At 47.7% G+C, this 22,725-nt stretch overlaps 2 protein-coding genes across 3 annotated transcripts in view; one reads left to right on the top strand and one right to left on the bottom strand.

Annotated features, from left to right (window-relative positions):
• Positions 1-6,543: 6,543 nt before the first annotated feature.
• Positions 6,544-7,594, bottom strand: RSL1D1 (ribosomal L1 domain containing 1; the record flags this gene model as incomplete). The annotated part of the gene is made up of 1 exon (XM_082253552.1): positions 6,544-7,594. Exon 1 carries the CDS (start codon positions 7,582-7,584, stop codon positions 6,544-6,546), a length of 1,041 nt encoding a protein of 346 aa, XP_082109678.1. The 5' UTR covers positions 7,585-7,594.
• A 554-nt stretch (positions 7,595-8,148) lies between these two features.
• Positions 8,149-22,725, top strand: part of RLIG1 (RNA 5'-phosphate and 3'-OH ligase 1) — a 40,671-nt gene continuing 26,094 nt past the window's right edge. For both annotated transcript variants that reach the window (XM_082256880.1, XM_082256879.1), the window contains exons 1-2: positions 8,149-8,287; positions 16,605-16,722. In XM_082256880.1, coding sequence (XP_082113006.1) covers positions 8,198-8,287; positions 16,605-16,722 — 208 coding nt within the window. In that variant the 5' untranslated portion in view covers positions 8,149-8,197. The remainder of the gene's footprint in view (positions 8,288-16,604; positions 16,723-22,725) is intronic.

Below are 22,725 nucleotides of genomic sequence, written 5' to 3'. Positions count from 1 at the left end.
TCTGCACCCCTCTCCTGTACATACTACCCTCCTCCATACACTCTGCACTCCTCTCCTGTACATACTACACACCTCCATACACTCTGCACCCCTCTCCTGTACATACTACCCTCCTCCATACACTATGCACTCTTCTCCTGTACATACTACACACCTCCATACACTCTGCACCCTTCTCCTGTACACACACCTCCATACACGCTGAACTACTATCCTGTACATACTACACACCTCCATACACTCTGTACCCCTCTCCTGTACATACTACACACCTCCATACACTCTGCACTCTTATCCTGTACATACTACACACCTCCATACACTCTGCACCCCTCTCCTGTACATACTACCCATCTCCACACTCCTCAACTGTACATACTACCCACCTTCCCACTCTGCACTACTCTTCTGTACATACTACCCACCTCCATACACTCCGCACCCCTCTCCTGTACATACTACCCACCTCCATACACTCCGCACTCCTATCCTGCACATATCCACCTCCAAACCCCTCTCCTGTACCCACCTCCATAAACTCTGCATCCCTCTCCTGTACATACTACACACCTCCATACACTCTGCATCCCTCTCCTGTACATACTACACACCTCCATACACTCTGCATCCCTCTCCTGTACATACTACACACCTCCATACACTCTGCACTCCTCTCCTTTACATACTACACACCTCCATACACTCTGCACCCCTCTCCTGTACATACTACCCTCCTCCATACACTCTGCACTCCTCTCCTCTACATACTACACACCTCTATACACTCTGCACCCCTCTCCTGTACATACTACACACCTCCATACCCTCTGCACTCCTATCCTGTACATACTACCCACCTCCATACACTCTGCACCCCTCTCCTGTACATACTACACACACCACCATACACTATGCACTCCTATCCTGCACATACTACACACCTCCATACAGTCTGCACCCCTTTCCTGTACATACTACACACCTCCATACACTCCACACCCCTCTCCTGTACATACTACACACCTCCATACACTCCGCACCCCTCTCCTGTACATACTACCCTCCTCCATACACTCTGCACCCCTCTCCTGTACATAATACCCTCCTCCATACACTCTGCACCCCTCTCCTGTACATACTACCCTCCTCCATACACTCTGCACTCCTCTCCTGTACATACTACACACCTCCATACACTCTGCACCCCTCTCCTGTACACACTACACACCTCCATACACTCTGCACTCCTATCCTGTACATACTACCCACCTCCATACACTCGGCACCCCGCTCCTGTACATACTACACACACCTCTATACACTATGCACCCCTCTCCTGTACACACCTCCATACACTCTGCACCCCTCTCCTGTACATACTACACACCTCCATACACTCTGCACTCCTCTCCTCTACATACTACACACCTCCATACACTCTGCACCCCTCTCCTGTACATACTACACACCTCCATACCCTCTGCACTCCTATCCTGTACATACTACCCACCTCCATACACTCTGCACCCCTCTCCTGTACATACTACACACACCTCCATACACTCTGCACTCCTATCCTGCACATACTACACACCTCCATACAGTCTGCACCCCTTTCCTGTACATACTACACACCTCCATACACTCTGCACCCCTCTCCTGTACATACTACACACCTCCATACACTCTGCACCCCTCTCCTGTACATACTACACACCTCCATACACTCTGCACCCCTCTCCTGTACATACTACCCTCCTCCATACACTCTGCACCCCTCTCCTGTACATACTACCCTCCTCCATACACTCTGCACTCCTCTCCTGTACATACTACACACCTCCATACACTCTGCACCCCTCTCCTGTACATACTACCCTCCTCCATACACTATGCACTCTTCTCCTGTACATACTACACACCTCCATACACTCTGCACCCTTCTCCTGTACACACACCTCCATACACGCTGAACTACTATCCTGTACATACTACACACCTCCATACACTCTGTACCCCTCTCCTGTACATACTACACACCTCCATACACTCTGCACTCTTATCCTGTACATACTACACACCTCCATACACTCCACACCCCTCTCCTGTACATACTACACACCTCCATACACTCCGCACCCCTCTCCTGTACATACTACCCTCCTCCATACACTCTGCACCCCTCTCCTGTACATAATACCCTCCTCCATACACTCTGCACCCCTCTCCTGTACATACTACCCTCCTCCATACACTCTGCACCCCTCTCCTGTACATAATACCCTCCTCCATACACTCTGCACTCCTCTCCTGTACATACTACCCTCCTCCATACACTCTGCACTCCTCTCCTGTACATACTACACACCTCCATACACTCTGCACCCCTCTCCTGTACACACTACACACCTCCATACACTCTGCACTCCTATCCTGTACATACTACCCACCTCCATACACTCGGCACCCCGCTCCTGTACATACTACACACACCTCTATACACTATGCACCCCTCTCCTGTACACACCTCCATACACTCTGCACCCCTCTCCTGTACATACTACACACCTCCATACACTCTGCACTCCTCTCCTGTACATACTACACACCTCCATACACTATGCACCCCTCTCCTGTACATACTATTAGTTTTGGATAGAGTGCAGAGGGATTAGAACCTCTGTCAGGGTTTTATCACTTTCTGTGTCCCCATTACGGAGAGTTACCCTCTCTATTTGTCCTGTTTACTAGGGCTGCGCATCTTCACTTACCTCACGATTCGATTACGATTATCAAGGCAACGATTAAATTCCTCGATGCATCACGATTACTGCCCACAATGTGCCCAATGCCCCTTTTAGGGAAGGGTCCCCATAGAATCTAAAAGGGGATCTATGGGGACCCTGCTCTAAAGGAGATCTATGGGGACCCTGCTCTAAAGGAGATCTATGGGGTGCCTGGGCCTGCCCTAAAGGGGATCCAGGGGAACTGAGCTCTAAAGGGGGATCTATGGGGACACTGCTCTAAAGGGGAATCTATGGAATAGATCCCCTTTAGTGCAGGGTCACCATAGATCCCCCTTTAGAGCAGGCCAGCGTCCCCAGAGATCCCCCTTTAGTAGAGCAGGTCCCCCCCATAGATCCCCCTTTAGTAGAGCAGGTCCCCTCATAGATCCCCCTTTAGAGCAGGCCACATAGGGTCCTCCATATATTCCCTTTAGCGCAAACAAGGCCCTAGGCAGGGTCCCCCACTTCTCCTTTAATGATCCATTCCAATTTTAAAGTCTGGAATCGCTGTTATAGGAGGACACTCACAATGCAGAATGAATTAAGTTTATTTACTCACGTGACGTCTCTTATGAGAAGCTAGAACCCGGGCGGGCTGGGGCATGCTGCGCACTGCTGAGACCGATCATAGCAGGCATGGGCATCAAGTTAGAAGTTACCTGATGCTAGTTGTAGTACCGTAGGCCCTGGTAAGGAGGAATGCTGGGCTCTGTAGTCCCCCTAGTTGTAGTATAACAGGCCCTGGTAAGGAGCAATGCTGGGCTCTGTAGTGCCCCTAGTTGTAGTATAGCAGTCTGCTATACTACAACTAGGGGCACTACAGAGCCCAGCATTCCTCCTTACCAGCGCCTAATGTACTACAACTAGGGGGACTACAGAGCCCAGCATTCCTCCTTACCAGAGCCTGCTGCAGGCTCTGGTAAGGAGGAAAGCTGGGCTCTGTAGTGCCCCTAGTTGTATTATAGCAGGCCCTGGTAAGGAGGAATGCTGGGCTCTGTAGTCCCCCCTAGTTGTAGTACAATAGGCCCTGGTAAGGAGTAATGCTGGGCTCTGTAGTGCCCCGACTTACCAGGAAGCAGAGCTGGGGCCAGTTGTGGATGAAGTAGCGGTAGGTATATGGAGTAGGGCTCGGACAGGTCCTGGGTGATGAGCCACATGATGTGGGGCATTTGGAGCTCGGACTTGTAGCAGATATCGTGCACGGTACAGGCGGAAAGCAGGGCGGGCAGGGCCTCCTCAGCCAGTCCATTGGGGGCGGCAGTCTGTGGGTCGGGGGACAGTTTGCTCTGCAGGCTCCACTCTCCTCTCCCACGAGGAGCTCCGTGTTCCACAAGCCCGGCCGCCGCTCTCATCAAGCGCCAGCGCCGCCCACCCCCGGAAGTGACGTCATTAGCTAATCGATTTTGCAGTCACCCCGAATCGATGCAGAATCGCGAAGGGTCGCATCGCGATGCATCGATTCGGCGATTATATTACGCAGGCCTACTGTTTACCATTACAACCGAGAGTAAAGGGCATCAGATAACAAACAGCATGGAAATCTTTAGTTCTGGGGACTCTCACATACGAGGGATTTCCTCTCACTTCCTGTTAGGTTATGGGACAGGAAGGGAAAGGAAATCACCCCAATGGCACAAAGATGGCAAAAAATTTAAAAAAATTAAATACATAAAAAAATAACCTGACAGCAGTTATACCCTCCATTGTTCTATCCAAAATAATAAAATAAAAAAGTTTTGCCTTTAGCTTTAGGGCTCTTTCACACGGGCATTCCGATCAGATCCGCCTGTCAAGTTTTTTAGGCGGATCTGATCAGGTGCCCCATTCAGCCCTATGGAGCAGCGGATGTCAGCGGTGACATGTCCGCTGACACCCGCATCCAATCCTGTCTGTGAAATTCGGACGGATGGAAACCCTTTTCTATCCGTCCTGGGGATCGGATGAGAGCAGACAAGCGGTCCGCTCTCATTCGATTCCCCATAGAGAGCAGCGGGGCTCTGACACCTCCCTCTCTGCACACAGTGCGGAGACGGAGCTGTCATCCGCCGGCTCAGCGGGGATCAGCGGATCGATCCCCGATGAGCAGAGCACGGTCCGCAACGGAATGCGGACCGTGTGAAAGGGGCATTATATTAACACATATTTATAACACATATTTATAGAGATTAATCTTTTTGTAAGTTTATTATGGTCTAAAAAGTAGGGATGCACCGAATATTCGGCGGCCGAACATTATTCGGCCGAAAATAGAGAAAATAGCACTTTCGGCCGAATAAGTCAAAAGGCCGAATAATTTTGAGCCGAACAATGTCAGCTTCCGCCCTGACCGCTCACCTTCCACATTGCGGCTCCCTTCTCACACGCCGCCGGTGTCCTGTCCGGCCGCGAGTAGGGGGTGTGACGTCACGCGCGCGTCCCGCCCCCTGCTCCTGACTGCGGCTCTTTCACACTAGGTCCACGCCCCGCCCCCCTGTTCGCGGCTTTTGGCTCTGGCTGCAGTTCAGGTATGCGATGTGGAGCTGAGCACATTTGGGGGAGAATACGGCAGCTGGCAGCTGCACAAGCATTAGTGTGCAGACTGCCATATGTTGTTGCCACTTGCCATGCTCATTACATTAGAGTGCCCCTAAAAAAAAAAAAAAAAATAAAATGAAAAATTATGTGCCCAACAGAGTGCTCCCTTGACATAAAATGTGGCCATCAGCGTGCCCCTTATTTTATGCTAAGGGACATGCTGATGAGCATATTTTATGTTAAGGGGCACTCTGATGAGCATATTTTATGTTAAGGGGCACTCTGATGAGCATATTTTATGTTAAGGGGCACTCTGATGAGCATATTTTATGTTAAGGGGCACTCTGATGAGCATATTTTATGTTAAGGGGCACTCTGATGAGCATATTTTATGTTAAAGGGCACTCTGATGAGCATATTTTATGTTAAAGGGCACTCTGATGGGCATATTTTATTTTAAGGGGCACGCTAATGGGCATATTTTATGTTAAGAGCAACGCTGATTTAAATGTTTTGTTTTGCCCATCAGAGTGCCCCCTAACATAAAATGTGCCCATCAGCGTGCCCCCTAACATAAAATGTGCCCATCAGCGTGCCCCCTAAAAATTGGCAAAATAAATGGAAAAAATGCGAAACACCGCGTTCGGTATTCGGCCAAGCATTTCATTATTATTCGGCTTCGGCCAAGATTTCGGTGCATCCCTACTAAAAAGCAAGGCACATCATAGTAAATACAGTATCAGATGATGGTACGTAATGAAAGGATCATTTTTTTTTTTTTAAAAGGGTAGCATTCTTTAAATGGAAACCTACAATAAGACCTCGTTCACACTGGGGCGACCTGGTCGCCTGCCATAGAGAAGCTGTGGACCCGTTCTAATAGGAGCGACACAAGTCGCTCTGACTTAGAAAAAGGGTCCGGAGCTTCTTTGGGGCGACCTGCATTGACTTCAATGTTATGAAGGCTGTGCCGGCCGCTCCGAGGTCGCGGTGCGAGCTGCGCGCCGCGACCTATGAGGTCGCCCCGGCAAGTCGGATCGCCCCAGTGTGAACGGGGTCTTAAACTGCATTTGTTTAATATTTCATTGCAGTTAGTCACAAACTTACAATAAAAATATGTGTGCAAAAACATTTTGAGAAAATGGTCTTTGTTAATAGAATTTTTGTGTTTCAGATTTAACAGCACATACAAAAAACACAAATATATATTGCATTTAACTGAGATCTGTATACTGTAAATTATTCATATTTTTTTGGTCAAGCTTTTAGTCAGACGAACTTTTCTGGCAGATTTTGAGAGCTTTACTGAAGATTTTGTATTCTTTTTAAGAATGCGATGGTCATATGCAGATTTCGGACTTTCACCATCCTTAATTCCCAGTTTTGTAGAACGGGCTTTATTTTTGATTGGTGCTTTGGAGTCTTCATCAATCATTTTTTGCTTCTTGGCCGAAGGCATCAGTTCTGGCTCTTGGATCTTGCTTGCACCTTCTACTTCTCCAGGTGTCTTCCTAGCTTGCATTTTATCCTGGTCCAGAGCCCGAGTTAGGTCTAGTTTTTTCAAATTGTCAATAGGGGAATTGTAAATAGGCAGCGCCACAGATGTCTGGGTTTTCAAGTGCAGGACCTTAATGTTTTTCCATTTCATTGGCAACTTCTCATCTAGTACTTTGGCTACAGCTAGAGCATTTTCCAGAATATCTTGCACTTTCATTCCGGTGTGACCCATACGTATTGTATAGCAGCACCCCTTGTTATTGATATGAAGCTGGGTTCCCTGGATGAAGCGGTTGAGTTCAGAAGCCAAGTGTTTAGCCTTCAAATTGACAGATTGGGGCTCTCTCTTCTCTTTGTAGAAATGTTTACCGATATGGGACGGCAGAAGTCTACGGATTCTTGCATCCGCAAGGAACAAGTCAAAGCTGCCCAGTAAACGGCGTTTGGCTTCATATGGTTTATATTCTTTTTTCAATGTTTTCAAGGGGATGACCTTTGTTATCTGAGTAATGCCATGCTGGGCAAGTATTTTATTGTAGAATATCTCAGTTTGTTCACTGGTCATATTTGGTTCATCTCTAGTAAAAAGGCAAACTTCACATGCATCAGGCCTTACACCATGAGGGAGAGGGATTCTCAATGTCTGTAGCTGCTTCGGAATTCTCCAAACAGTCACCATTAAGGAAACCCAATCATATTCATTTAGGAGTGTTTGCTTGGCATTCTCCTTCGTTTTTTGATATGCAAGGAGGGCTTCAATAGCTTTCTTTACCTGCACAATGTCCATGCCATACGCGGATCTCCCCTCCATTTTGCTTCCTACACGTGCGTCTCCGTCACTGAGCATTTGCTGATGATCAACGCCGCTGAACTTCAGTTCCGCTCCTAAACCGGAAGATTAATGAAAGGATCATTGACATTAGTATATTCATCCTAATCCAGATCGTATCATTTCACTGATATCAATGTACAGCCCCGTTTTACCCCAAGCATCGCTTACCGTATAAACAGGGACTCTGCAGAGAACTATATTTCCCGTCATTCCGCTCCGTGCATGACGTAGGTGCCCCGGAAGTGACGAGGGTAGGCATTTCTCACGGTCCGAGGTTTGTGATTGGGCGCTAGGGAAAGGGGCGGAGCAGAAAGCCGAAAGTGCTGCGGTTCAGGTGTACCTAATCCAGATCGTATCATTTCACTGATTTCAATGTGCAACCCCGTTCTACCCCAAGCATCGCTTACCGTATAAACAGTGACTCTGCAGAGAACTACATTTCCCGTCATTCCGCTCACCACGCCGTGCTAGTCCGAGGTTGTGATTGGGCGCTAGAGAAAGGGGCGGAGCAGAAAGGCGGAAGTGCTGAGGTTCAGGTGTATGCACGCTTTACTAGTGCATAGCGGGGATGCAGCAGACAGGAGCTGTACAGCAGAAGATCCCATGTGTATTCCTGACTGAGGTGAAGGATGAGCCCTCCTCCAAGCGGGAACATCAGGTGATAGACTGACATTCAATGGTTCTTAGCAAATTGGGGGGCTGACTGCTTCCAAAGTCAGGAATGATCTACCTCTGTCATCATGAGGCAAGCAGAGAGGACATTTGTTCTACATAGAGCTTTCTCGGGGTTTGTTATTTGGGGAAACACTCAATTTACAGTCTGTACAGGAAGGTGCATGTAAATTATGTAATAGTATGTATTACATTGCCCATAGGGCAAGTAACCCCCCCCCCCCCCCCCCGTGCTCATAGGGCAAGGAACCCCCCCCCCCGTGCTCATAGGGCAAGGAACCCCCCCCCCCCCGGTGCTCATAGGGCAAGTAACCCCCCCCCCCCGGTGCTCATAGGGCAAGTAACCCCCCCCCCCGGTGCTCATAGGGCAAGTAACCCCCCCCCCCCCCGGTGCTCATAGGGCAAGTAACCCCCCCCCCCCCGGTGCTCATAGGGCAAGTAACCCCCCCCCCGGTGCTCATAGGGCAAGTAACCCCCCCCCGGTGCTCATAGGGCAAGTAACCCCCCCCCCCCCCCGGTGCTCATAGGGCAAGTAACCCCCCCCCCCCCCCGGTGCTCATAGGGCAAGTAACCCCCCCCCCCCCCGGTGCTCATAGGGCAAGTAACCCCCCCCCCCCCCCGGTGCTCATAGGGCAAGTAACCCCCCCCCCCCCGGTGCTCATAGGGCAAGTAACCCCCCCCCCCCGGTGCTCATAGGGCAAGTAACCCCCCCCCCGGTGCTCATAGGTCAAGTAACCCCCCCCCCCCGGTGCTCATAGGGCAAGTAACCCCCCCCGGTGCTCATAGGGCAAGTAACCCCCCCCCCCGGTGCTCATAGGGCGAGGAACCCTCCCCTCACCCCCCCGGTGCTCATAGGGCGAGGAACCCTCCCCTCACCCCCCCGGTGCTCATAGGGCGAGGAACCCTCCCCTCACCCCCCCCCCCGGTGCTCATAGGGCGAGAAACCCTCCCCTCACCCCCCCCCCCCGGTGCTCATAGGGCGAGAAACCCTCCCCTCACCCCCCCCCCCCGGTGCTCATAGGGCGAGGAACCCTCCCCTCACCCCCCCCCCCCCGGTGCTCATAGGGCGAGGAACCCTCCCCTCACCCCCCCCCCCGGTGCTCATAGGGCGAGGAACCCTCCCCTCACCCCCCCCCCCGGTGCTCATAGGGCGAGGAACCCTCCCCTCACCCCCCCCCCCGGTGCTCATAGGGCGAGGAACCCTCCCCTCACCCCCCCCCCCCGGTGCTCATAGGGCGAGAAACCCTCCCCTCACCCCCCCCCCCCCGGTGCTCATAGGGCGAGGAACCCTCCCCTCACCCCCCCCCCGGTGCTCATAGGGCGAGGAACCCTCCCCTCACCCCCCCCCGGTGCTCATAGGGCGAGGAACCCTCCCCTCACCCCCCCCCGGTGCTCATAGGGCGAGGAACCCTCCCCTCACCCCCCCCCCGGTGCTCATAGGGCGAGGAACCCTCCCCTCCCCTCACCCCCCCCGGTGTTCATAGGGCGAGGAACCCTCCCCTCACCCCCCGTTGCTCATAGGGCGAGGATCCCTCCCCCCCCCTCCCCTGGTGCTCATAGGGCGAGGGTCTCCCCCCCCCCCCCCCTCCCCCCCGGTGCTCATAGGGCGAGGATCCCTCCCCCCGGTGCTCATAGGGCGAGGATCCCTCCCCCCCCCCCCCGGTGCTCATAGGGCGAGGATCCCTCCCCCCCCCCCCCCCGGTGCTCATAGGGCGAGGATCCCTCCCCCCCCCCCGGTGCTCATAGGGCGAGGATCCCTCCCCCCCCCCCCCCGCTCATAGGGCGAGGATCCCTCCCCCCCCCCCCCGCTCATAGGGCGAGGATCCCTCCCCCCCCCCCCCCCCCGCTCATAGGGCGAGGATCCCTCCCCCCCCCCCTGGTGCTCATAGGGCGAGGATCCCCCCCCCCCCTGGTGCTCATAGGGCGAGGATCCCTCCCCCCCGGTGCTCATAGGGTGAGGAACCTCCCCCCACCCCCCCTGGTGCTCATGGGGTGAGGAACCTCCCCCCCCCCTCCCCGGTGCTCATGGGGTGAGGAACCTCCCCCCCCCCCCCTCCCCGGTGCTCATGGGGTGAGGAACCTTCCCCCCCCCCCCTCCCCGGTGCTCATGGGGTGAGGAACCTTCCCCCCCCCCTCCCCGGTGCTCATGGGGTGAGGAACCTCCCTCCCCGGTGCTCATGGGGTGAGGAACCTCCCCCCCCCCCCCCCGGTGCTCATGGGGCGAGGACCCCTCCCGGCACTCGTAGGGCGAGGAACCCCCCCCCCCCCCCCCGTGCCCATAGGGTGGGGAACTTTTATGGCTGTAGGAGAGTAAGGAGCTGCCATGTCCATAAGAGGTTGAGGAACTTCTGTGCCCACAGGAGAATGAGCAACTGCCAGGATGAGAGGATGAGGAGCTTCCATGCAGGAGAGTTATGCAGGATTAGTCTCGTTCACACACCTAATGGTTAGGGACACTACATATTTCTTGGTGCTGGCATTGGCAGTTTGGGTCGGTTTGTGGCTACAAAAGCTTCTTCTGACTGTGATGGCCAACCTTCTTCTTTTTTTTTTTTTTTTTTTATTGCACAGGATCTATTCATTGACAAATCTTTTTATGACTTCCAATGTACTTTTTTTTTTTTTTTTTTTTTTTTTTTTTTACTAAAACGGTAATCTTCAGAATAATATTCAGTTATAGAAAACTAAAACCTAAAAAAAATCTGTATATTAAATAGAATACATTTTAGGTGAACCTTTCATGTGAAAAACAAGGAGGTTGCCATTGCTGACTCCTAATAAAAAAATAGTTGCTTAGCTGTCATGCTGACTCTACAGTAGCAGTCACTGCCCCAGAACAAGTACACAGATAAGCAGTCCTAAATTTTCCGATCTGCATATTGTATGGGCTCAGTGACTTGTTTTTATTTTAGGCTTGTATTCATTAATGAAAATATTTATCTCAAATGGTAAAAATGTTGCTATAACTGCTTAAAAAATGCAGCCATTTTATTTAAGGTTTGAAAATCTGCAATATATTTATTTTTTTTATGAATAACTTTTTATACTTGTATACATTGCGATATACATAGAATAATTAAGGATTTGCAGCCTTCATTGCTTTCCAAAAGTAAATATACATTCAAAATTATAAATTAAAGTGGTATTAAACCAAAAAGCCTGGATGTGATGGCTGTATTGTTTTTCCTTTTTTTTTTTATTTTCATCTGGTGATGCCTCCAGTAAGTCTGATATTTTTCAGCAGAACAAGCTCTCCTGAAAGTTTAGCAGAGACAAACCATTTACCAGTGACATAGGTGCTTACAATTATCAGCTTTTAATTATTCGTGTACAACCTTTATCCCAAAAGGGAAAAAAAAAACTTGCTGCAACTGCTTTAGTATTTTCTGTGTTTTGAGTTTGCCTTTTGGTTATTTTTCTATTACTGAAGAGCCTTTTAGAGCCGGTTCACATTAGCGCGACTTGTCAGGCGACTGGTCAGCCTGACAAGTCGCGGTCCATTGACCGCTACAGTACCCGTTCTAATAGGAGCGACACAAGTCGCTCCGACTTACAAAAAGGGTCCTGTACTATTTAGGTGCGACCTCAGAGCGACTTGCATAGACTTCTATTATGTGAAGTCCCTGCAAGTCGCTACGAAGTGGTGGTGCAATGTAATGCACAAGTCGCCCCCGAAGTAGTAAGGAGTTGTCGCGCTAATGTGAACCGGCTCTAAGTGTGTGTGGCTCTCACCATCGCTCAGTGTGAACAAAACAAGTTTCATTGTCTTAATATGTGATGAAGCCCTTATCTCTTTTACATAGAGTGCATCCGGAAATTGTTCACTTTTGTTCACTTTTTCCACATTTTATGTTACAGCCTTATTCCAAAATTGATTACATTTATTATTTTCCTCAACATTCTAGAAACAATACCCCATAAGGACAACATGAAAGAAGTTTGTTTGAAATCTTTGCAAATTTATTAAAAATAAAAAACGAAGAAAATACCATGTACATGAGTATTCACAGGCTTTGCCATGACACTCAAAATTGAGTTCAGGTGCATCCTGCTTCCGTGAGATCATCTGTGAGATGTTTCTACAACTTAATTGGAGTCCACCTGTGGTAAATTCAGTTGATTGGACATGATTTGGAAAGGCACACACCGGTCTATATAAGGTCCCGCAGTTAGTGCCGATTCACACTAACGCAGCACGACTTCGGGGGTGACCTGTGAAGTCGCGTGCACCGCGACTTCAGCGCGACTTGCACGGACTTCATATAATGAATGTCTATGCAAGTCGCTCCCAGGTTGCCCCAAAGTAGTACAGGAACCTTTTTTCTAAGTTGGAGCAACTTGAGTCGCTCCTATTAGAACGGTTCCTGTAGCACACAATGGACGAGTCGCGGTAGTGTGAATGGACTCTTAACAGTGCATGTCAGAGCACAAACCAAGCCATGAAGTCCAAGGAATTGTCTGTAAATCTCCAAGACAGGATTCTATCGAGGCACAGATCTTGGTATGGGTACAGAAAAAAATTTGTGCAGCATTGAAGGTCCTAATGAGCACAGTTGCCTTCATCCGTAAATGGAAGAAGTTTGGAACCACCAGGACTCTTCCTGGAGCAGGCTTCCCATCCAAACTGAGTGATTGGGGGAGAAGGGCCTTAGTCGGGGAGGTGACCAAGAACCCAATGGTCATTCTGACAGAGCTCTAGCATTTCTCTGTGGAGAGAGGAGAGCCTTCAGAAGAACATCCATATCTTCAGCACTCCACCAATTTAGGCCTCTATGATCGAGTGGCCAGACGGATGCCACTTCTCAGTAAAAGGCACATGACAACCTGCCTGGAGTTTGGCAAAAGGCACCCGAACGACTCGGACCATGAGAAACAAAATTCTCTGGTCTGATGAAACAAAGATGTAACTTTTTGGCCTGAATGGCAAGCGTCTCTGGAGAGATCTGAAAATGGCTGTGCACCAACGCTCCCCATCCAACCTAAAGGAGTTTGAGAGATCCTGCAAAGAAAAATGTTAGGAAACTGCCCAAAAATAGGTGTGCTAAGCTTGTAGCATCAGTTTTTTAGGCGGATCTGATCGGATGCTCCATGCATCCCTATGGGTCAGCGGAGACATGTCCGCATCCTTTCCTGTCTGTGAAATCTGGACGGATTGGAAACCCTATTTTCCATCCGTCCAGAGGATCGGATCGGATGGGATGAAAGCGGACAGGCGCTCCATTCTCATCCGATTTCCCCATAGAGAGCAGCGGGGCTCTGACAACTCCCTCTCCGCACACAGAGCGGAGACAGAGCTGTCACCTGCCTGCTCAGCGGGGATCAGTGTATCGATCCCCTGCTGAGCAGCACGGATCTGCCTACGGAGGCGGACCGTGAGAAAGGAGCCTAAGAACACGCATGCTTGTTTTTATGACTGAAAATTCCTTCCATGTTTCTAAATCTAATTATGTGGCAACAATTTCTGATATTTCTAGTGGTCGTTTATGAGAGTTATGAAATTAATTTTATTTTTATATGGTGATTTCAAGTTTTTGCAGCCATTTGATAAGGATGTCTTATTTATTATTAGTGTAGCACCCTACAGGTAGGTGCTAGGTAAATGTATAGTGGGCCTTGTATGCCTAAACGGCAGGGCCAGGATTACTTTTGGTCAGGGTGTCATGGCTTCCAGGTGTGTCTGCTGAGGGGAGTCTCCCTACTGGCTCTGTGAGAGGCTTGTCATAGGGCAGTGGAGGAAACCCAATCAGGGAAACATTCAGGCTTGTAACTACCCCAGAAGGCATATTCTGCCGCAAAGGATTCTGGGAGTGGATAAAAGTCTGAAGGGAGTGCATGACTCAGCGTCTTTGGCGGGAAGCAGAGTCCCAGGAGGGAGAGGACTGCTGTCTCTCCTCCTGTCTGAGGAAGCGGATATCTCGGGGTGTTGCCTGAGAGTGCTGAGTTGAGCTGAAGGGGATCCGGTGTGCCGAGAGCCTGCGGAGAGCGAGAGGGGTTCAGTCCCAGGAAAGCCTACACAGGTCGTGAGTACTGAGGATTGCCCCTGGGGGTCTGCCTAGTGTCAGAGGGGACCACTCCGGAAGAGGTTCTAAGATCCAGTGTCAGCTAGCTGTAAAGGGGGTACCTAGGTTGAGGACCCTGAAGTGTAAAGGGGGGGCCTGTAGTTCGGGCCCTGAAGAGTTGGTGTACAGTGTGTAGTGCATCAGTTGAGAGTTGCAGCAGCACAGAAATTCACAAGAGCTACCTCAAGCCAGCACAGGGCTGGAGGGAGCTGTTCAGTGACTTTTGAGCAAGGCAGTGTTAAAAGCCAAGTATTCTACAGTCCTGGATCTTCTGAATTAAAGTTGAGGTTCCAGCACAGCTTGCAGTGTTGCAGTACATTCAAAGCATCAAAAAGCGTTGGCTGGCGTCAAGACAGCACCAACAGGCATTTTTGCTAAGAGTCCCAAAAGTGTACCTAGTTGAGCCAGAGGAGTATCCCATTCATTCCGTTCTCCCATCCCCTAAAATACAATAAAACATCCAAACAAAGATGCCAGAATTGTCATGGACTCAGTTCTCACACCTGGGGTCACAGCTCACATGGGCTGGAGAGGTAACCAGTAACAATGGCAGACCCACCTTAGGCTCAATGCTTGGAAAACCTGGTATATTAGTAATCTATTATGTGTATATTCATTTTTAACTTGAAAATGTAATGTATATTTTATGCATTGTATATATTTTTTGCATCTGCTGTTCACAAGTGTATGTGGGTAATATTGGTGGGGCAGGGCCCACCTGTGGGAGGTCCTGTCCATGATGCCTGGCAGTATAAATAGACCTAACTGGTCATTGTCAATCATGGCTCTGAGGAAGAGGGTTCTCCCTCGAAACGCGTTAGTCATATGAACACCTTCAAGCTTGCCTGTCACAACTTAGTATTACTGTCCTGTGGTCTCTGGACGGCTGAAGGGACTCCCTTTATCTCTTGTATATAGCGTGCTCTTGTGAGTAGAATATATGTTGTTTTTATTATTTTTTTTAATAAATATCTTGTTATCGCACTAGGTCGGTGCACCCTTCTCGTTTTTTTTTTTTTGCTTTCAGTTTATGTGGATACCCATCATCCCAAGAGGGCAGCAAGACCTTTTGATGCTTATGATACAGCCAATGCCTCTGGCCTACATGCACCTTTTGAGCACAGGGGATATATACTTGACAAATAATAATTCCAAGATTTGGTGTCATAATGGGTTCATTTATGGTGGGCATTAGGCAGGGGTGAGGGGGGGGGGGGCATTGGGTGGAGCTTGGGCGGTACTTACTTTAAATGTGAGAGGAGCTTGGGTGGGACTAACTTTAAAATGTGGGAGGTGTTATCAAATGTATCTTTCGGGCTGAAGCCCCCGGTCTTTTCCCCACCTAGCAACGCCCCTGGCGTAGATGAAGCCTTCCTTTTTAGTTACAGAAAGTCACAGGTTCTCATTGTGCACCATTACAACGTTCTAGCTCTCGGCATCCTAATGACCAATGGCATCATCAGTTGATTTGCAGGAAGTCAGTCGTCTGCATAGCATCCTTGTTTGACTCTCCCCTGCCCCTCTTCATCAGAGTTGGGGTCACATTAGCTGAATGACGGAGAAAAACTGAGGGAGAAGAGAAACATTGGAATACTAGATAGATAGATAAACAAAACTTTAAGAATCGGCAGCTATAAAAACTTTAGCTGCTGACTTTTTAAAAGAAAAACGCACTTGGCTGTCCCAGGATTCAGCAGTGTTCTCACCTGACGGTACTCTTTGCCAGTCTTTTGGTCCAGGAGAAGGCATCTTAACTGTGGGCAGCTGGCTGTGACTCCTTGCAGATTAAAAGCCGGCTGCCCACTGCGCATGTGCGAGCTACGCTGTGCCCCATTATTGGTCTCCGGGGGCCTGTGGGGAGAGGCGGGGTGGGGAGAAGAACTTCCGCTCTCATCAAAATGAGGCACCCAGTCCCCCTCGAAAAAAAAAAGACATTCCAAATATGAAGAGGGGAGATGGAGGAAAGGCATTTGGGTAATGTTCCGCTTTTCTAACTTGGAGAAAATGACCCTTAAAGTCAATATATTCAATGTTTGAGTGTTAATGCATTGTTTATGGGTTTAAAATTGCTTGAAGCCAGAGTCAGTATAACGGGCAACTAGCATTTTCAGAAGCAGGTCAGTAATGGTGACTCCGGTAATTTCATTATTACAGGTTTAAATTGCCTTCTTACCTTGTGCCTGTAAACTCTTAGTATTAAATTCTCACCACCCCAGTTGAAATTTGAAATATTCCTCTTTTTAGATGTTTAAGGTGGTGGCTACAGAGATTCTCAATCCATTGGCACTGAATGCGGATATTCACAATGCCCTGCCTACCGAGAAAGTAGATGGTACATGCTGCTATGTTGCTAATCACAAAGGTAATTTTTATAAAGATTCAGTTTTGTACTTTATTCAACTTTTGTGCTTTCTTACAATGTTTTCTTGACAGAATGTGACAGTGGGCTTCATTCACAAAGCGGTATCTTACCGCTTTCAAGTATGCAGTAAGTATTGCACAGCGTATTTCAAAATTTTTTTTTTGGGCATTTACTAAAAAATTAAACTAAAATACCATATGAGTTATTTTTTGAAGTCATGCGGTATTTTAGTGTAGCAATATTTCCAGGCATTGGGCATGACATGGGTCTGCCATGGTCACTGGTAACACCAACAGCACATTTAAACTGATTTCCCAAGTGTTAGATCTGAGTCAAAGAACAGTCTGGCATCTTTGGTTTGTTTTGTTTATTTTATATTGGGGATGGGAGAAGGGAAAGAGTGGGATACTCCTCTGGCTCAACTAGGTACAAATTGGGACACTTAAGAGAAAAATGCCTTTCAGCGCTGACTTGACGCCGGCTGGATGCCGACCCAATGCTTGCTGGCGCTTGAAATCACTAACTTGCTTGTACTGTACTGAAGACTGACTTCTGACACTCTGGTTAGCTCAAAAGTCCATTCGACTGCTCCCTCCAGTCCTTCCCTGACTGAGGTAGCCTTTGGTAACACTGCTGCAACTCTCAACACTGTACACTTCCACTGCACACTGAATACTTCAGGGCCAAACCACTGGCGCCCCCTTTATTCTTCAGGGTCAACACTGGCACCGCCTTTTACTCCTGCACTGGCTAGCTAGCTCCCGAATCCCTCTGACCTTCTCTGGAGTGGTCCCCTCTCACTAGGCTGACCCCCAGGGGCAGTTTGCAGTACTCACGACTGGGAATGCTTTCCTGAAACTCGACCCCTCTCCGCTCCGCTGGTCCTCAGCACACCGGATCCTCTCTGCAGCTCAGCTCCACCCTATGTCCCCTCAGGCAAGCCGCCTCGGACACCCAATTCCTCTTGACAGGAGAAGAGACAGCCGTACTCTCCCTCCTGGGACTCTGCTTCCCGCCAAAGACGCTGCGTCATGTGCTCCTCTCAAACTTATACCCCCCTCCCAGAATGCTGTGGCAGAATCTGCCTTTCTGGGGTAGATACAAGCCTGGGTGTGCCATTGGCCTTGTTTCCTCCACTGCCCAATGAGAACCCTCATTGAGCACAGTGGGGAGACTCTCCAGTCTCAACAGCCACACCTGGGAACCATGACAACCTAGCTGAAAATCATGGCCCCTCTGATAAGCAGACAAGGCCTACTACACTTTACCTAGCACCTACCTAGTAGGGTGCTACATCAGTAATGAAAACCTGCAGGAATTTACCGTCGTCCTTAAAGTGGAGTTCCACCCATTTTTGGAACTTTAGATCAATGTAATCCCCTTTAAAATGGCTTTTACCAATGGAAACTTTTTTTTTTTGCTAGTAAATACCTTAATTTCTGCTTTATTCCTCTTCTCCTCACTTCCGGGTCCGATCGACGATGATGTCATTCGGTGATTCGCAGTGTGCGCTGGGATGTATTACATTCCAGAAATCTCGCAGAAGCTGAGCTGTACTGAGCCGTGCCTGCCCCGCCTCCGCCCCGCCTCCTCTCATTGAGTTGTATTGTATGCAATGTATTCAGGCCGTTCTCTGCCCTGCCTCCGCCCCGCCTCCTCTCATTGAGTTGTATTGTATGCAATGTATTCAGGATGTTCTCTGCCCCGTCTCCGCCCCGCCTCCTCTCAGTGAGCGAGGACTGAAATCATATCTTTACTGAGCTCACTGAGAGGGGGCGGAGGCGGGGCAGAGAACGGACTGAATACATTGCATACAATACAACTCAATGAGAGGAGGCGGGGCGGAGGCGGGGCAGAGAACGGACTGAATACATTGCATACAATACAACTCAATGAGAGGAGGCGGGGCGGAGGCGGGGCAGAGAACGTCCTGAATACATTGCATACAATACAACTCAATGAGAGGAGGCGGGGCAGGCACGGCTCAGTACAGCTCAGCTCCTGCGAGATTTCTGAAATGGAATACATCCCAGCACACACTGCGAATCGCCGAATGACGTCATTGCCGATCGGACCCGGAAGTGAGGAGAGGAGGAATAAAGCAGAAATTAAGGTATTTGCTAGCAAAAAAAAAAAAAAAAAAAGTTTCCATTGGTAAAAGCCGTTTTAAAGGGGATTACATAGATCTATGTATTCCAACCTATTAAAAATGGGTGGAACTCCGCTTTAACACAGATTATATATAGCTTTTTGGCCAGGAGTGGGCGGTGGCTGGCGTCCATACCGACCAGTAACTGTTATGGTTTTTAAGGAGCAGGCAGCCACTGCAACCTTAACAACTGACAAGTCATCAGCTGGGAACCACCTATCCCCTATGTGAATAGCACCCCTACTAATTCACCAAAAAAAAAAAAAATGTGGGAAAATAACAGGCAGTTTTTGACCAGTCCTTTATTTAAAAAACCAAAGAAAAAAAAGCAAAGGTGATTTGACATTTTCAGGATCACATGTGGTATTTGGGAAAACACTTAAATATTGCATGCAATCTGGTCTTGTGAATGGAGCCCAGCCTCCTTTTAAAAATGAAGCATTCACCAGCCTCAGGAATGTTGGCTTTTGTCTAGATGAACAGGAATTATATAGGAGCTGTTTAACTCCTTGATAGCCTTCTGGGACTAGATTTGTGTTGGGTATAGCAGTTTGCATGAGACAACTATAAAGTATGCTGTGTGCATTTTACAATGACTTTATGGTCTGTAGTTGTTAAACAACTTGAGCTCTGGAAGGTTTTATCCCCTTTATGGCCAGGTCATTTTGTTGCTATTAAGCAATGCTCTTTTTTAATGGGTAATATTGCCCTCATGCAGTTCTGTACCTAAACGAAATTTATGTAATTTTTTTCACACAAATAGAGATTTCTTTTGGTGGTATTTGATCACCATTGGGTTTTATTTATTTTTTTGGATTATATAAACCAAAAAAAGACCAAACATTTTGAAAATCACATTTTTTACTTTCTGTATTTCATTATTGCAAATGTTTTATCAATCAAATGTTTTTATAAGTTTCAACCAAAATGCATTCTGCTTCATGTCTTGTAACAAAAAATGTCAATAAGTGTATTATAATTTGTGTGTGTGTGTGTGTAAGTCATATCATCTACAAACTATGGTAAATATACTGGAATTTTTATTTATTTAATACTAGCAATGGCGGTGATCAGCGACTTATAGTGTGACACTGAGTGCAGGAGGCCATCTGACACTAACAGACACTGACATTACAAGTGACACTAATATAGTGATCAGTGATACTATACACTGCTCAATGTACTAATTAGGGGTTAACATCTTGGGGTAATCAAGGGGTTAAGTGTGCCTAACAATTGGTAATGTGTGCTGCTTTTTCTAAATATCTGCTTGTCTCTTCTCCCTGATCAGGTCCCAGCTATGAATTATTGGCCGGGACCTGCTGACTAAATCCCAATGTGTCCAATCATAGCGGGTTGGGGTGGGGGGGGGGGGGGATATGCAGCGACGTACAATGCAGGCGATGGTCCTAAAGTGGTTACAGTTCCTTGAAAAAGTATTCATATCCTAATCCCTTTGAAATTTTCCATATTTTGTCATGGTACATCCAAAAACGTAAATGTATTTTATTGGGATTAAATGTGATGGACCAACACAAAGTGACACATAATTGTAAAGTGGAAGGAAAATGATAAATTATTTTCAGCATTTTTTAAAAAATGTCTGAAAAGTGTGGTGCGCATATGTATTCAGCCCCCGAGTCAATACTTTGTAGAACCACTTTTTCCTGCAATTACAGCTGCAAATATTTTTGGGGATGTCTCTACCAGCTTTGCACATCTATAGAGTGTGAAATTGTTGCCCATGCTTCATTGCAAAATGGCTAAAGCTCTGTGAGATTGGATGGAAAGCATCTGTGAACAGCAATTTTCAAGTCTTGCCACAGATTGTCAATTGGATTTAGGTCTGGACTTTGGGCCATTCTAATGCGTGAATATGCTTTGATTCAAAACATTCCATTGTAGCTCTAACTGTATGTTTAGGGTCATTGTCCTGCTGGAAGGTGAACCTCTGCCCCAGTCAAGTCTTTTTCAGGCTCTAACATGTTTTCTTCTAAGATTGCCCAGTATTTGGCTCCATCCATCTTCCCATCAACTCTGACCAGCTTCCCTGTCCCTGCTGAAGAAAAGCATCCCCACAACATAATGTCACCACCATGTTTCACGGTGGGGATGGTGTGTTAAGAATGATGTGCAGTGTTAGTTTTCCGCCACATATAGAGTTTTGCTTATAGGCCAAAAAAAATCTATTTTGTTCTCCTCTGACCATAATATGTTCCACATGTTTGCTGTGTCCCACACATGGTTTCTCGCAAACTGCAAATGGGACTTCTTATGGCTTTCTTCTTGCCACTCTTCCATAAAGGCCAAATTTGTGGAGTGCATGACTAATAGTTGTCCTGTGGACAGATTCTCCTACCTGAGCTGTGGATCTCTGCAGCTCCTCCAGCGTTATCATGGGCATCTTGGCTGCTTCTCTGATTAATGCTCTCCTTGCCCGGCCTGTCAGTTTAGGTGGATAGCCATGTCTATGTCTTGGTAGGTTTGCAGTTGTGCCAAACTCTTTTTCCATTTTCGGTTGATGGATTGAACACTGCTCCGTGAGATGTTCAAAGCTTGGGTTTTTTTTTTTTTTTTTTTTTTATAACTTAACCCTGCTTTAAACGTCACCAAGACCTTGACCTGTATGGCTGTGTTCCTTGACCTTCATAATGCTGTTTGTTCACTAAGGTTCTCTAATAAACCTCTGAGGGCTTCACGGAACAGCTGTTTTTATACTGAGATTAAATTACGCACAGGTGGACTCTAATTACTTATTAGGTGACTTCTGAGGGCAGTTGATTCCACTAGATTTTAGATAGGGGGATCAGAGAAAAGGGGGCTGAATACAAATGCACACAACAGTTTTCAGATATTTATTTGTAAAAAAATTTGAAAAACACTTGTTTTCCTTCCACTGTACAAATATGTGCCACTTTGTGTTGGTCCCAACAAAATAGATTTAAGTTTTTGGTTGTAACATGACAAAATGCGGAAAATTTCAACTGATTTTTTCAATGCAATGTAAATATTAAATTTTACAGTTTTTTTTTTTTATACAGTTTTTCATAGCATATGCATGTGAGGCCTATGTTTTTCACTGGTATTTCTATTCTTTATTATTTAGGGCAGCTCTGACAGTAAGGTCTTAGAATGTCACCATTTACTTGAAGCCGAACTTAGCTGTATCTAAGCAGCAAAAACTGAAAAAATTATTTAATTAATTTTTAATATTAGACTACGGTCTTTAAAACTTCCTTCCTGATCCCACGAGAGGCAATCTGATATTCCCTGGATCAACTTAACCTATAAATATTAGTACCCATTTATATTATGTACACCTAGAAAAAAGTCCAGGCCTTTTTTAAAGCCATCTAGTGAGCTGGCCAGAACCACCTCTGGAGGGAGTCTATTCCACATTTTCACAGTTCTTACGGTGAAGAAACCTTTCCGTATTTGGAAACGAAATCTCTTTACGTCTAGAGGAAAAGAGTGCCCCTTGTCCTCTCGGTTGACCTTTTTAACATGAATAACTCGACACCAAGTTCACTATATGGACCCCTTATGTATTTATACATGTTGATCATATCCCCCCCCCCCCCCTTAATCTCCTCTTCTCAAAAGAGAATAAATTCAGTTCCTCTAATCTGTCCTGGAGCTCCTCCATGCCTCTTATCAGTTTGGTTGTCCTTCCTTCACTTTCTCCAGTCCCCCAATATCCTTTTTGAGAACTGGTGTCCAAAACTGAACTGCATATTCCAGATGAGGTCTTACTAATGATTTGTACAGGGGTAAAATTATCTCTCTCTCTGGAGTCCATGCCGCTGTTAATACAAGAATGGACTTTGCTTGCTTTGGAAACCACAGCTTGGCAT

The sequence above is a fragment of the Pelophylax lessonae genome, assembly GCF_965119305.1.
Source record: "Pelophylax lessonae genome assembly, chromosome: 4".
Taxonomy (NCBI): domain Eukaryota; kingdom Metazoa; phylum Chordata; class Amphibia; order Anura; family Ranidae; genus Pelophylax; species Pelophylax lessonae.
The sequence above is the reverse complement of the archived record's forward strand: the minus strand, read 5'-3'. Positions and strand labels throughout refer to the sequence as shown.